At 44.4% G+C, this 13042-nt stretch overlaps 1 protein-coding gene across 1 annotated transcript in view; it reads right to left on the bottom strand.

Moving 5' to 3' along the window:
* IL23R (interleukin 23 receptor) overlaps window positions 1–13042 on the bottom strand; it is a 53405-nt gene that overhangs the window by 25565 nt on the left and 14798 nt on the right. The window contains exon 7 of the mRNA XM_075002870.1: window positions 9285–9444. Within this exon, the coding sequence (XP_074858971.1) occupies window positions 9285–9444 (160 nt within the window). The remainder of the gene's footprint in view (window positions 1–9284; window positions 9445–13042) is intronic.

The raw sequence follows: 13042 nt of genomic DNA, 5'->3' as shown, positions 1-13042 counted from the left end.
TTCCCTGATATGTTGGGCTTCCCTTATCTGTTTTCTACATTTAGTAACCTCTAATTTATATCAGTTGCCATCTCTTTTCCCATTTATTATGTGTTGCACTTTTATTTCTAGCTGCTTCCACTTCCCTCCCTCTGCATCTACACACCACCTGGCTGCTTCCAGGAGCTGTGTAGAACTAGGGCAGGCAGGGAGCCTCCCTCATCCCCTTTGCATCACCAGCCTAGAGCCACATGAGATAAGCGCTGCTCATCTGAAGCTGGAATCCCCTCCCACATCCTAACTTCATCCCAGAGCCTGCACTCCAGACCTCTGCCCCAGGCCTTAGCCCACACTCCCAGCTGGAGCTCACACCACCCCCTGCACCTGAGTGCCTTGCCCCAGCCCTGAGCCCACTCCTGCACTCCAAACCCCTTGACCACAGCCTGGAGCCCTTCTGGCGCTCCAAATCCCTCATCCCTGGCCTCACCCCAGAACTCACACTCCAGCTAGAGCCCTCACCCCCCGTCCACTCCCCAGCCCAGTACAACTGAGTGAGACCGTGAGAGAGTGAGTAAGGGAGGGAAGGGGGATGGTGTGAGTGAGGGCAGGGTCTCAGAGAAGGGTGGAGAATGGGCAAGGCAGGGGTGGGTGAAGGTTTTCAGTTTTATGCAATCACAAAGTTGGCGACCCTGTCACCTGGCCACAGCCTCAAATTCTCCTTGAAGAATTCCTAATCTCTAGTCACATTTTCTCCCATCCATGTTGCTCAGTATTCCTGCCTCTTGCTCCCGCCGCCCTCCACTATGGAAGTTTTGTTCTGTTGAAGGATATGTGTCACTGGTTAGGATTGTCCTCTGTTTGCTCATGTCAAATGTAATCAGGTCATGGTTTCTGGTCCCTCACAACCACCACCTTCCTTTCCAGTGATTAACTTTCCAGTGATTAATTCATCTTTATCCACCATAAGGAGCTCCAAAATAATTACCTCACATATTCTACATCCAGAAGGAAACTTTGTGACAAGCTGGTCTGACTTTCTGCATAATACAGCCCACAGCACTTCCTGAACTGTGGTGGGTGCAACATCTTTTGTGTTAGAAAACTGTCACCTATCAGTTTAAAAACCTCTAATGACTGGCTACTGGCTGCATGAGACCTCCATAAGAACATAAGAACATAAGAATGGCCATACTGGGTCAGACCAAAGGTCCATCCAGCCCTGTATCCCGTCTGCTGACAGTGGCCAATGCCAGGTGCCCCAGAGAAGGAGAACAGAAGACAATGATCAAGTGATTTATCTCCTGCCCTTGTACTGAAGGCTAGGGCACCATACTTTACCCCTGGCTAATAGCCATTTATGGACCTAACCTGCAAAAATTTATCGAGCTCTTTTTTAAACCCTAATAGAGTCCTGGCCTTCACAGCCTCCTCCGGCAAGGAGTTCCACAGGCTGACTGTGCGCTGTGTGAAGAAAAATTTCCTTTTATTAGTTTTGAACCTACGACCCATCAATTTCATTTGGTGTCCCCTAGTTCTTGTATTATGGGAAAAGGTAAATAGTTTTTCTATATTCACTTTCTCCACACCAGTCATGATTTTATATACTTCTATCATATCGCCCCTCAATCGCCTCTTTTCCAGACTGAAAAGTCCCAGTCTCTCTAGCCTCTCCCCATATGGGACCATTCCAAACCCCTAATCATCTTAGTCGCCCTTTTCTGAACCTTTTCTAATGCCAATATATCTTTTTTGAGGTGAGGAGACCACATCTGCATGCAGTACTCAAGATGTGGGCGTACCATAGTTTTATATAGGGGAAGTATGATATCTTTTGTCTTATTATCGATCCCTTTTTTAATAATTCCTAACATCCTATTGGCTTTACTAACTGCTGCTGCACACTGCGTGGATGTCTTCAGAGAACTATCCACTATAACTCCAAGATCCCTTTCCTGATCTGTCGTAGCTAAATTTGACCCCATCATGTAGTACGTGTAATTTGGGTTATTTTTTCCAACATGCATTACCTTTCACTTACCACATTAAATTTCATTTGCCATTTTGCTGCCCAATCACTCAGTTTGCTGAGATCTTTTTGTAGTTCTTCACAATCCCTTTTGGTTTTGACTGTCCTGAACAACTTGGTGTCATCTGCAAACTTTGCCACCTCACTGCTTACCTCATTTTCTAGATCATTGATGAACAAATTGAACAGGATCGGTCCCAGGACTGACCCCTGGGGAACACCACTAGTAACCTCCCTCCATTGTGAAAATTTACCATTTATTCCAACCCTTTGTTTTCTGTCTTTTAACCAATTCCCGATCCATGAAAGGATCTTTCCTCCTATCCCATGACCGCCTAATTTACATAAAAGCCTTTGGTGTGGGACCGTGTCAAAGGCTTTCTGGAAATTTAGGTATATTATGTCCACTGGGTGCCCCTTGTCCGCATGTTTATTAACCCCTTCAAAGAATTCTAATAGATTAGTTAGACACGACTTCCCTCTGCAGAAACCATGCTGACTTTTGCCCAACAATTCGTGCTCTTCTACGTGCCTTGCACTTTTATTCTTTACTATTGTTTCTACTAATTTGCCTGGTACTGATGTTAGACTTATCGGTCTATAATTGCCAGGGTCTCCTCTGGAGCCTTTTTTAAATATTGGCGTTATATTGGCCGTCTTCCAGTCATTGAGTACCGAAGCGGATTTAAAGGATAGGTTACAAACCACTGTTAATAACTCCGCAATTTCACATTTGAGTTCTTTCAGAACCCTTGGGTGAATACCGTCTGGTCCTGGAGACTTGTTACTATTCAGCTTATCAATTAACTCCAAAACCTCCTCTAATGTCACTTCAATCTGGGAGAGTTCCTCAGATTTGTCACCTAAAAAGGCTGGCTCAGATTTAGGAACCTCTGTAACATCCTCAGCTGTGAAGACTGAAGCAAAGAAATCATTTAATCGCTCCGCAATGGCACTGTCTTCCTTGATCGCTCCTTTTATATCTTTATCGTCCAAGGGCCCCACTGCTTTTTTAGCAGGCTTCCTGCTACTAATGTATTTAAAAAACATTTTACTATCATTTTTTGAATTTTTGGCTAGCTGTTCCTCAAAATCTTTTTTGGCTTTTCTTACTACATTATGACACTTAATTTGGGAGTGTTTGGCTACGTCTACACGTGCACCCAACTTCGAAATAGCTTATTTCGATGTTGCGACATCGAAATAGGCTATTTCGATGAATAACGTCTACACGTCCTCCAGGGCTGGCAACGTCGATGTTCAACTTCGACATTGCTCAGCCCAACATCGAAATAGGCACAGCGAGGGAACGTCTACACGCCAAAGTAGCACACATCGAAATAAGGGAGCCAGGCACAGCTGCAGACAGGGTCACGGGGCGGACTCAACAGCAAGTCGCTCCCTTAAAGGGCCCCTCCCAGACACACTTTCATTAAACAGTGCAAGATACACAGAGCCAACAACTAGTTGCAGACCCTGTATATGCAGCACGGACCCCCAGCTGCAGCAGCAGCAGCCAGAAGCCCTGGGCTAAGGGCTGCTGCCCACGGTGACCACAGAGCCCCGCAAGGGCTGGAGAGAGAGTATCTCTCAACCCCCCAGCTGATGGCCGCCATGGAGGACCCCGCTATTTCGATGTTGCAGGACGCGGATCGTCTACACGTCCCTACTTCGATGTTGAACGTCGAAGTAGGGCGCTATTCCCATCCCCTCATGGGGTTAGCGACTTCGATGTCTCGCCGCCTAACGTCGATTTCAACTTCGAAATAGTGCCCAACACGTGTAGACGTGACGGGCGCTATTTCGAAGTTACTGCCGCTACTTCGAAGTAGCGTGCACGTGTAGACGCAGCTTTTATGTTCCTTTCTATTTTCCTCACTAGGATTTGACTTCCAGTTTTTAAAAGCTGCCCTTTTCTCTCTCACTGCCTTTTTAACATGGCTGTTTAGCCATGGTGGTTCTTTGTTAGGTCTCTTACTGTGTTTTTTTATTTGGGGTATACATTTAAGTTGGGCCTCTAGTATGGTGTCTTTAAACAGTTTCCATGCAGCTTCCAGGGATTTTAGTTTAATTACTCTACCTTTTAGTTTCTGTTTAACTAGCTTCCTCATTTTAGTGTAATTCCCCTTTTTGAAATTAAATGCCAGAGTGTTTGACCGCTGCGGTGTTCTTCCCAACACAGGATTATTAAAAGTTATTATATTGTGGTCACTATTTCCAAGCTGTCCAGTAACAGTTACCTCTTGGACCAGATCCTGGGTTCCATTCAGGACCAGATCGAGAATTGACTCTCCCCTTGTGGGTTCCTGTACTAGCTGCTCCAAGAAGCAGTCATTTAAGGCATCAAGAAATTTAATCTCTGAATCCCGTCCTGAGGTGACATGTACCCAATCAATATGGGGATAATTAAAATCTCCTATTATTACTGTGTTTTTTATTTTGATAGCCTCTCTAATCTCCCTTAACATTTCAGCATCACTATCACTGTCCTGGTTAGGTGGTTGGTAATATATTCCTAATGCCATATTCATATTAGAGGAATGAATTGTTATCCATAATGATTCTATGGAACATTTTGATTCCTTTAGGATTTTTGCTTCATTTGATTCTATATTATCCGTCACATATAGTACCACTCCGCCACCCGCACGACCTGTTCTGTCTTTCCGATATAATTTATATCCCGGTATGATAGCGTCCCACTGATTGTCCTCATTCCACCATGTTTCTGTGATGCCTATTATGTCAACTTCCTCCTTTGATATGAGGTACTCCAGTCCACCCATCTTATTAGACAGACTCCTAGCATTTGTGTAAAAGCACTTTAAAAAAACTACCACTATTTATATGTCCGCCTTTCACAGATGCGTTGGATTTTTTTATATGCGATTGTTTCACATCTGATCTTGCCCATATATTATTTCCCACGTTCCCTATCTGACTAACTTCTAGGGAATCCCTATCTATGGAGCCTCGTGTAAGAGAAGTCTCCATCTGATCCAGGTGCTCCCCTGCACAAATCGGCTTTCCCCCACCTCTTAGTTTAAAAACTGCTCTGTGACCTTTTGAATGTTTAATGCCAGCAGTCTGGATCCACCTTGATTTAGGTGGAGCCCATCATTCCTGTATAGGCTCCCCCTACCCCAAAAGTGTCCCCAGTTCCTAATAAATCTAAACCCCTCTTCCCTACACCATCGTCTCATCCACGCATTAAGACTCTGAAGTTCTGCCTGTCTCTCTGGCCCTGAGCGTGGAACTGGAAGCATTTCAGAGAATGCCACCATAGATGTTCTGGATTTCAGTCCCTTTCCTAGTAAGCTAAATTTGGCCTCCAGAACATCTCTTCTACCCTTCCCTATGTCATTGGTACCGACATGTACCATGACCACCGGCTCCTCCCCAGCACTGCCCATAAGTCTGTCTAGATGCCTCGAGAGATCCGCAACCTTCGCACCAGGCAGGCAAGTCACCATACGGTTTTCCCGGTCATCACAAACCCAACTATCTATATTTCTAATGATCGAATCCCCCACTACTAAAACCTGCTTCTTCCTAACAGCTGGCGCTCCCTCCCCCGGAGAAGTATCCTCAGTGAGAGAGGATACCATAGCACCCTCTGGAAGGAGGGTCCCAACTATGGGATGGTTTCCCTCTGCTCCCATTGCCTGCTCTCCTTCCCTGAGCCTTTCATCCTCCGTAACAGCATCAGGATTGTCAGATTGGAGGTGGGACAGCCCTACTATGTCCCGGAAAGTCTCATGAACAAACACCTCTGCCTTCCTTAGGTCCTCCAGTTCAGCCACCCTGGCCTCCAAAGCACGCACTCGGTCTCTGAGGGCCAGGAGCTCCTTGCATCGAGCGCACACATACGCCACCCGCCCACAGGGTAGGTAGTCATACATACTGCACTCGACACAATAAACAGGATAGCCCCCACTCTGCTGCTGGGCTTCTGCCTCCATTTCCTACTCTAATTATATATGAGGGTTTAATTAAATGTTTCAGATAGAGGTTGTTATAAAGGATTTAAGTTTAAGGGCAATAGAAGTCACTGGCTCCCTCCAAGCTCCGCCTCTAAACTCCCCTCTCAAAACTCCCTCCTGTTAGCACTCACCCTGTTCGCAAGCACCCGGTCGCAAAGCTCCGTTATCTATCTCCCTGTCTGAAGTCCTTAACAAGAGTGTCTTTGCACACATTACAGAAAGGTGTGTAGCTAGTAATTCCTGTTCTCTGGGTCAGTACAGTGCTCTGTAACAGATCCTCTTCCTGGGATTTATTAGTTGACATTAGAGGTGGTTGGGACATTTCTGCCTGAATGATTTTCCAACAGAAAACGCCTTCTTTGCAAAATCAAATGTTTCTGTGGTAATGCTTCATTTTTTACAAAAAAAGGGTTCTACTTTGCCACCCAGAAAATCAAAATGGTGGCACTCCATCTGCCTGCCTGGATGAGAGACAACGCAAACTATAACTCCTCCAGGTGAGCCGTGGTGACGGCAAACAAATCAATAAAAATCTGCTTTGCTTTCCCTAAAATACAAAGATTTGGAACTTCTGAAGTTTTTCATGGGACAGAGTTTCTACTTTTTATCTGAAATGGGGATAAAATTTATTCTGAAACTTTTAAATTTTCTGCAGTCCAGAAATTCAGTTTCTGGCCACCTCTGTCTACGACATGATCTCTGTACAGTCAAGAACCTGTTCTAAGTTACTGATAACCCTTTTAAAAAAGGGAATGGTACCTTTAAGGAATGGCACTACCCAGACCAGGTTATAACCATTGTTGGTGTGGGGTTTTGTGACGTTTTTGTTTCTTTGGTTGATTAGTTTTCCTTTTTTTCCTAATATTCCAGTCATGCAACTTCTCCATTCTCATCAATGAGAATTCCCAGTTCCTCTTGCTTGTTATCCTCGCCCTAACATTGGTTCATAAGCAGCTGAAAAATGTTGTTCAATGAAATATGTGTGGATATGAGGTGGGGGATGCTGGTGAGGAGGGAAAATATATTTTTCAGCTTTTGGGGTGCAGGTTGGGATGCAGGCATTTGGTGGGAAATCAGGCGTGGGAGAGGATTCCAGCTCCAAAGAGGCAGCTCTTATCTCAGGTGGCTCCAGGTCGGTGGTGCAAAAGGGGCTGAGGGAGGCCCCCTGCCTGCCCTGGTTCTATGTGGCTCCTTTGTGGTGAGTTTTGTATTAATCTCTTTCAACTCCCCTTCACATAGGGACTGTTCTCATTGAGAAATGGCTTTCTTGCAACCTTACGAAGTATCCCAGCTCCCCTTGGAAAGAGAAGATTGTGAGGCTTAAATGTTCTAAGAGCCTCTGCTTTCTCCTGACATCCCACACCATTTTGGCCCCATCAAGTATCCTCTGAAGTTCTTGTGTGGAAAAACAAACCCTGTGACTGTGTTATTCAAAAGGAGCCTCTAATGCCCTAATCAACAGTGATAGAGGCTGAGTAGCCATCACACCAGTATCTGGCCTTTTCATTAGGACTGTTCAAGAGTTGAGAAGTCTGCTCTTAAAACAGGGTGAGATACGTCACCTCCAGGTGGAAGCAGAAATCAACCCTCAAGCTTTCAGGCTACTGACAATGTTATACTGGAATTAGCCAGCAGAGGACATCAACAAAGCACTGGTGCACTGTTCCCACTGTGCACTGTTACCAGTTGTACTGTTAATTCTATTGCTCCATCCATTCATGGGGTGTTTGCTTATGTGGGTAATTAATGCTTATTGTCTTTTTCTGTCTCAATAGGAGAACAGAGTCCTGAGAATGTAGTCTCCATGATTCAATCAGGCTGTGCACAAAATTAATTTGGCTGGCCTCATAATTGCCACAGTGGCCATACAACCACACACCTGCCCAGAAAGCACCGCTTGCACAATAAGACCTCGTGCCTTCCAGATGAGCAGCTCTTTGAAATCAATAATTAAGGCTGCTCACATGTGGTAAATGACTAGAGTTTAAGTGTTTGTAAGATTGGGGGGGGAGGGGGTTAGCTTATAATTTTGGTCAGAATTGAGCGGTATTCTGTATGACAGCCGAGTGCATAGAATGACCGAATAATCCAACTGTACATAAGAATCTGGTCAAATTAATTATGAGTAAAGAACCAGATGCTCTTGATATACTAAGAAATAGCCTTCTGCTTTCAAAGATGAGGTACTTTGCAAATAGATACGTGGCATGATGTTTTATGACACGTGTGTGAGTTCTACCATAGTTTATATGAGAGTTGCGTTCCTGGGCAACCTCATGTAACTCAAATTTTGCACAAGATGGGGGAGCTGGAACCAGGTGACAATCTGGCTCCTGGCTCCCTGGGGCTTGCGGGAGCCAGGAAACTGACCAACACACCAGTGCTGGTCAGTTTTCTGACTCCCAGAGTGGCAGGGACCTGAGAACCAGGTGACAGCCTGGGCTTGCATGCTGGTCAACTTCCTGTCTCTCACAATGGGGAAGAGCCGGGGAGAACCTGCGGTGGCAGGGTTGTCTGCCCACGTGGCTTTCCCCAGTTGGGGGAAGCCAGGGAGGAGTTGCAGCGGCACATCTGTCTGTCACCCGGCTCCCCCAGGTAGGGGAAGCTGGGTGGGCAGGCAGCCCTGGCAGAGTGGCTTCTCCCAGGCTTTCCCCAGCTGCGGGAGCTGGGGGCTGAAGTGGGGAGTTGGCAGAAAAGCTGGAACCCCAGGATTTCGACTTGCGTTAATGCAGGTGGCCTACTGGGGCTATTTATTTACTTATGGGGAAGTGTTTGCAGCAAGAGAGATTGTCCCATAGGACATGGCTTAAGTGACTATTTTTTTACAGTGAGTCTAATTAGAAAATCAAATGCGACATTCATGTTTTTGCATTCTGAGGGATGAATCCTGGTCTCTGTTGGCTTAAGGTGGAAGTAGATGCAAGAATGCTCCTCAATCAACACCGTAGCACAAGAACCAGCATTCTTACTCAGCAATTTAAGAGCACCAGGAGGTGGGCCCAGATAACACTCCCATATCTTGCATCCTGGCCCTAAGGGACTTCCTGGGTGGCAGAAATCAGGCATCATGACACTTCCAGCTAGCACAGCTGACCAGGCAATCTGCTGCTCCAGTAAGGGACACCTGCCAGTGCACTGATCCCACATCTTGAATAGGAGGGTGTCTACATTCCACTCCCTCGGACAACTCCCCAAGACAAGGGAGCAATCCCATTCAGAGTTTCAAAAATGAGAAAAAGTGAGACATGACAGCAGGAGATGGAGAAATCCCATTGGAAGCTTGGGTATGAACTCACCTGCTTCTGGGGTTGTGTAAATAAAGGGCACACTCCAGGCACTCCAGTAGCTTTTGGCACAAATTAACCGGCACCTCACTTGAAATTCATACTCTGTGTTTGACTCCAAGCTGTACTCTGTGTGTGGTCCGTTTGTCACATTGATGTCCCACCCTTTCATCTGCAATTGACAAACAATGTAACTTTCCAAGTGGTAAAAACCAGCCTCATGAAATTAGACATTCTTTCCACAACATGGACTGGAATTGGGTCGTAATAAGAGGCCCGTTTTAAATGTATATCCCAAATTAAAAAACATAGTACAAGATGCAATAAAGTGCCACCATGGCTTAACAACCATGTAAAAGAAGAACTGAGAGCTAAAAAGGCATCTTTTAAAAAGTGGAAGTCAAATCCTAGGGAGGAAAATAAAAAGGTGCATAAACATTGCCAAATTAAATGTAAAAATGCCATAAGAAAAGCCAAAAAAGGGCTTGAAGAACAGCTAGCCAAAAACTCAAAAAGCAATAGCAAAATGTTTAAGTACATCAGAAGCAGGAAGCCTGCTAAACAACCTGTGGGGCCCCTAGACAAACGAGATACAAAAGGCGCATTTAAAGACGACACAGTCATTGAGGTGAAACTCTTTGCTTTAGGTCTTCACGACTGAGAATGTTAGGGAGATTCCCAAACCTGAGCTGTCCTTTATAGGTAACAAATCTGAGGAACTGTCCAAGTTTAAGGTGTCATTAGAGGAGGTTTTGGAACTGATTGATAAACTTTACAGTAACAAGTCACCAGGACCAGATGGAATTCACCAAAGAGTTCTGAAAGAACTCAGATTTGAAATTGAGGAACTATTAATTGTGGCTTGTAACTGATCATTTACATCAGCTTCTGCACCCAATGACTGGACTTCCAATAGGAATAAATAATACATTTTCAGAATGGAGGGGGTAACTACTGTCTTTCACCAAGGGTCAGTCGTAGGACCAATCCTATTCAACTTATTTGTAAGTGGTTTGGAGAAAGGGGTAAACTGTGAGATGGCAAAGTTTGCAGATGATACTAAATTGCTCAAGATAGTTTGGACCAAAGCAGACCGTGAAGAACTTCAGAAAGATCTCACAAAACTGAGTGATTGGGCAATAAAATGGAAAATGAAATTTAATGTGGTTAAATGTAAAGTAATGCATGTTGGAAAAAATGACCCCAACTATACATACAGCATGATGGGGGATAACTTAACTACAATGAATTAGGAAAGAGATCTTGGAGTCATCGTGGATAGTTCTCTGAAAACATCCATGCAGTGTGCAGCAGCAGTTGAAAAAGCAAACAGGATGTTAGGAATCATAAAAAAGGGAGATAATAAGACAGAGAACATCTTATTGCCCTTATGTAATACCATGATATGCCCACATTTTGCATACTGCATACAGATGTGGTCTCCTCATCTCAAAAAAACTATATTGGCATTAGAAAAGGTTCAGAAAAGGGCAACTAAAATGATTAGGGGTTTGGAATGAGTCCCATATAAAGAGAGATTAAAGAGATTAGGATTTTTCAGTTTAGAATATAGGAGACTAAGGGGGGATATGATAGAGGTATATAAAATCATGAGTGGTGTGGAGAGAGTGAAAGAGGAAAAATTATTTACTTATTCCCATAATATCAGAACTAGAGGACCCCAAATGAAATTAATGGGCAGCAGGTTTAAAACAAATAAAAGGAACTTCTTCACACAATGCACAGTCAACCTGTGGAACTCCTTGCCAGAGGAGTCTGTGAAGGCTAGGACTGTAACAGGGTTTTAAAAAGAGCTAGATAAATTCATGGAGATTAGATCCATTCATGGTTATTAGCCAGGATGGGTAAGGAAAGATGTCCCTAGCCTCTGTTTGTCACAAGCTGAAGATGGACGGCAGGAGAGAGAGTGCTTTATTATTACATGTTCAATCCGCTCCCTCTGGGCCACCTGGTATTGGCCACTGTCGGCACACAGGATACTGGGCTGGATGGACCTTTGTTCTGTTACAGTATGGCCATTGTTATGTTCTTATGAACCTTGTAATGATGCCCTAGCAAGCACTGCCCAGGTGGTCGAGCCCTCAGGGAGTAGGCACCAGCCTTCCCAAAGTTCCCAAGAGTGCAGAATCAGCATGAGCACTTCATTTTTCCTTAGTCTAGAACTGAATGCATGGCCAGATCCTCATGCCAATGTGGAGGGGGGCTTGACTATAGCCCTACCTCCTCCTTATCTGTCCTGGTTAGGTTTGTGCCTCTACTGTTGTCAGGAGTAAGTAGTGTTCCCCCCAAATGGAGGGATTGGAACTGTGCCCTGTCTCTCTGGCAAAGTGTTGGTGGTTGGAGAAAGTTCTGCACATACACCCATAACTCATGCATCTGACGAAGCGGGTCTTTGCCCACGAAAACTTGTGCTCCAAAATATCTGTTAGTCTATAAGGTGCCACAGAAATTCTTATTGTTCACATACACCAAAGCTTTTTTTCACAATCAGTCAGAGGCATGGAACAATCGAACCCTAAGCAGCTGATGTTACACAGACCTCCAAAACCAGCCTCCTCTTTTAGGGACTTTCAGTGTAGGGCATTATACCAGTAAGCGGTAAGGTGTGAATTTAATCCTCACACTCTCCTGGTGTACACACTTATTTTGGTATGAATAGCTTTTTCTACTCTTCACTGGAATCACTAAATCACTGGGAGTGATTTAAACTAAACTCTTACACAGAAAAACACTGAGAAATATCTTGAATATTGTGTTAATTTTCCTTTTGCTTTGTTCAGGGCTCATCTAAAGAAGTCTGCAAGTAGAGAGGTAAATTATTCTGAGTTACAAAACAATGGAAGTCTGTATGTGGCAGTGTATGGTATTACTTGATATCTCAGTTGGTGCTCTCTCTCTTTCAAATCACCTGTTTGAATTTAGTCTAAGTCACTAATGTCCTTATGTAGCTAGGCTCTCAAACAGCCGTTCAATTACCATGTGAAATGAGCAAGTGGTTTCAATCCAGTTATGAATGGATAAGTCCCCCACACAAAACCAGCCTCTCTCATTGACTCTTGCTAGGAGATTCAGTAGCAAATTTTACCATCACCCTCAGGGCACATCTACCCTTAGGGGAAAAGGGACTCACTGTCAGTCAATCTTCCAGGGTTTGACTTGGCACGCTTAGTCAAGACGCACTAAATTGAACTGTAATGGAGCCACCGTTGACCCTGGTTCTCCTGGTAGTCATAAGGAGTAAGAAAAAGTGATGGGAGAGTTTCTCCCGTCAACCTCCTGCTGTGTAGACAGTGCTCACAATCAATTTTTAGATGCACCAGCTCCAGCTACACAATACTCATAGCTAGATTTGTGTACCTAAAATCAATTTTAGCTCCTAGTGTAGACGTGACTTCAGAGGTGGTGTCTTCAGGTGAGGTTTGATTCACATAGACAGGATAGTGCAAAGAAACTCACACTATCCACTCAGCACTGTACCTATCTCAATACACAGAAGACTTCCAACTACAAGATTAGTCACCTTGCACCTGTCACAAGAATTTTGTTCATTGTAAAATCTTCTAAAAACAAGCCCTCAAATACCTTTGTTGTTATAATGCTATTATGTCTATAGGTAGGATATGCCATCACATGCAAATCCTTGTTTCATAGACATTATCCTCGCCTTACTTGAATACAGCAAATGACTGTCTTAAAAAAGGCAGAGAACTGGTATCAATAACGTAGGCTAGCAATCTTTCACGTGGGGC

The sequence above is a fragment of the Carettochelys insculpta genome, chromosome 9 (assembly GCF_033958435.1).
Source record: "Carettochelys insculpta isolate YL-2023 chromosome 9, ASM3395843v1, whole genome shotgun sequence".
Classification (NCBI taxonomy): Eukaryota; Metazoa; Chordata; order Testudines; family Carettochelyidae; genus Carettochelys; species Carettochelys insculpta.
This window is presented reverse-complemented; position numbering and strand designations above follow the sequence as displayed.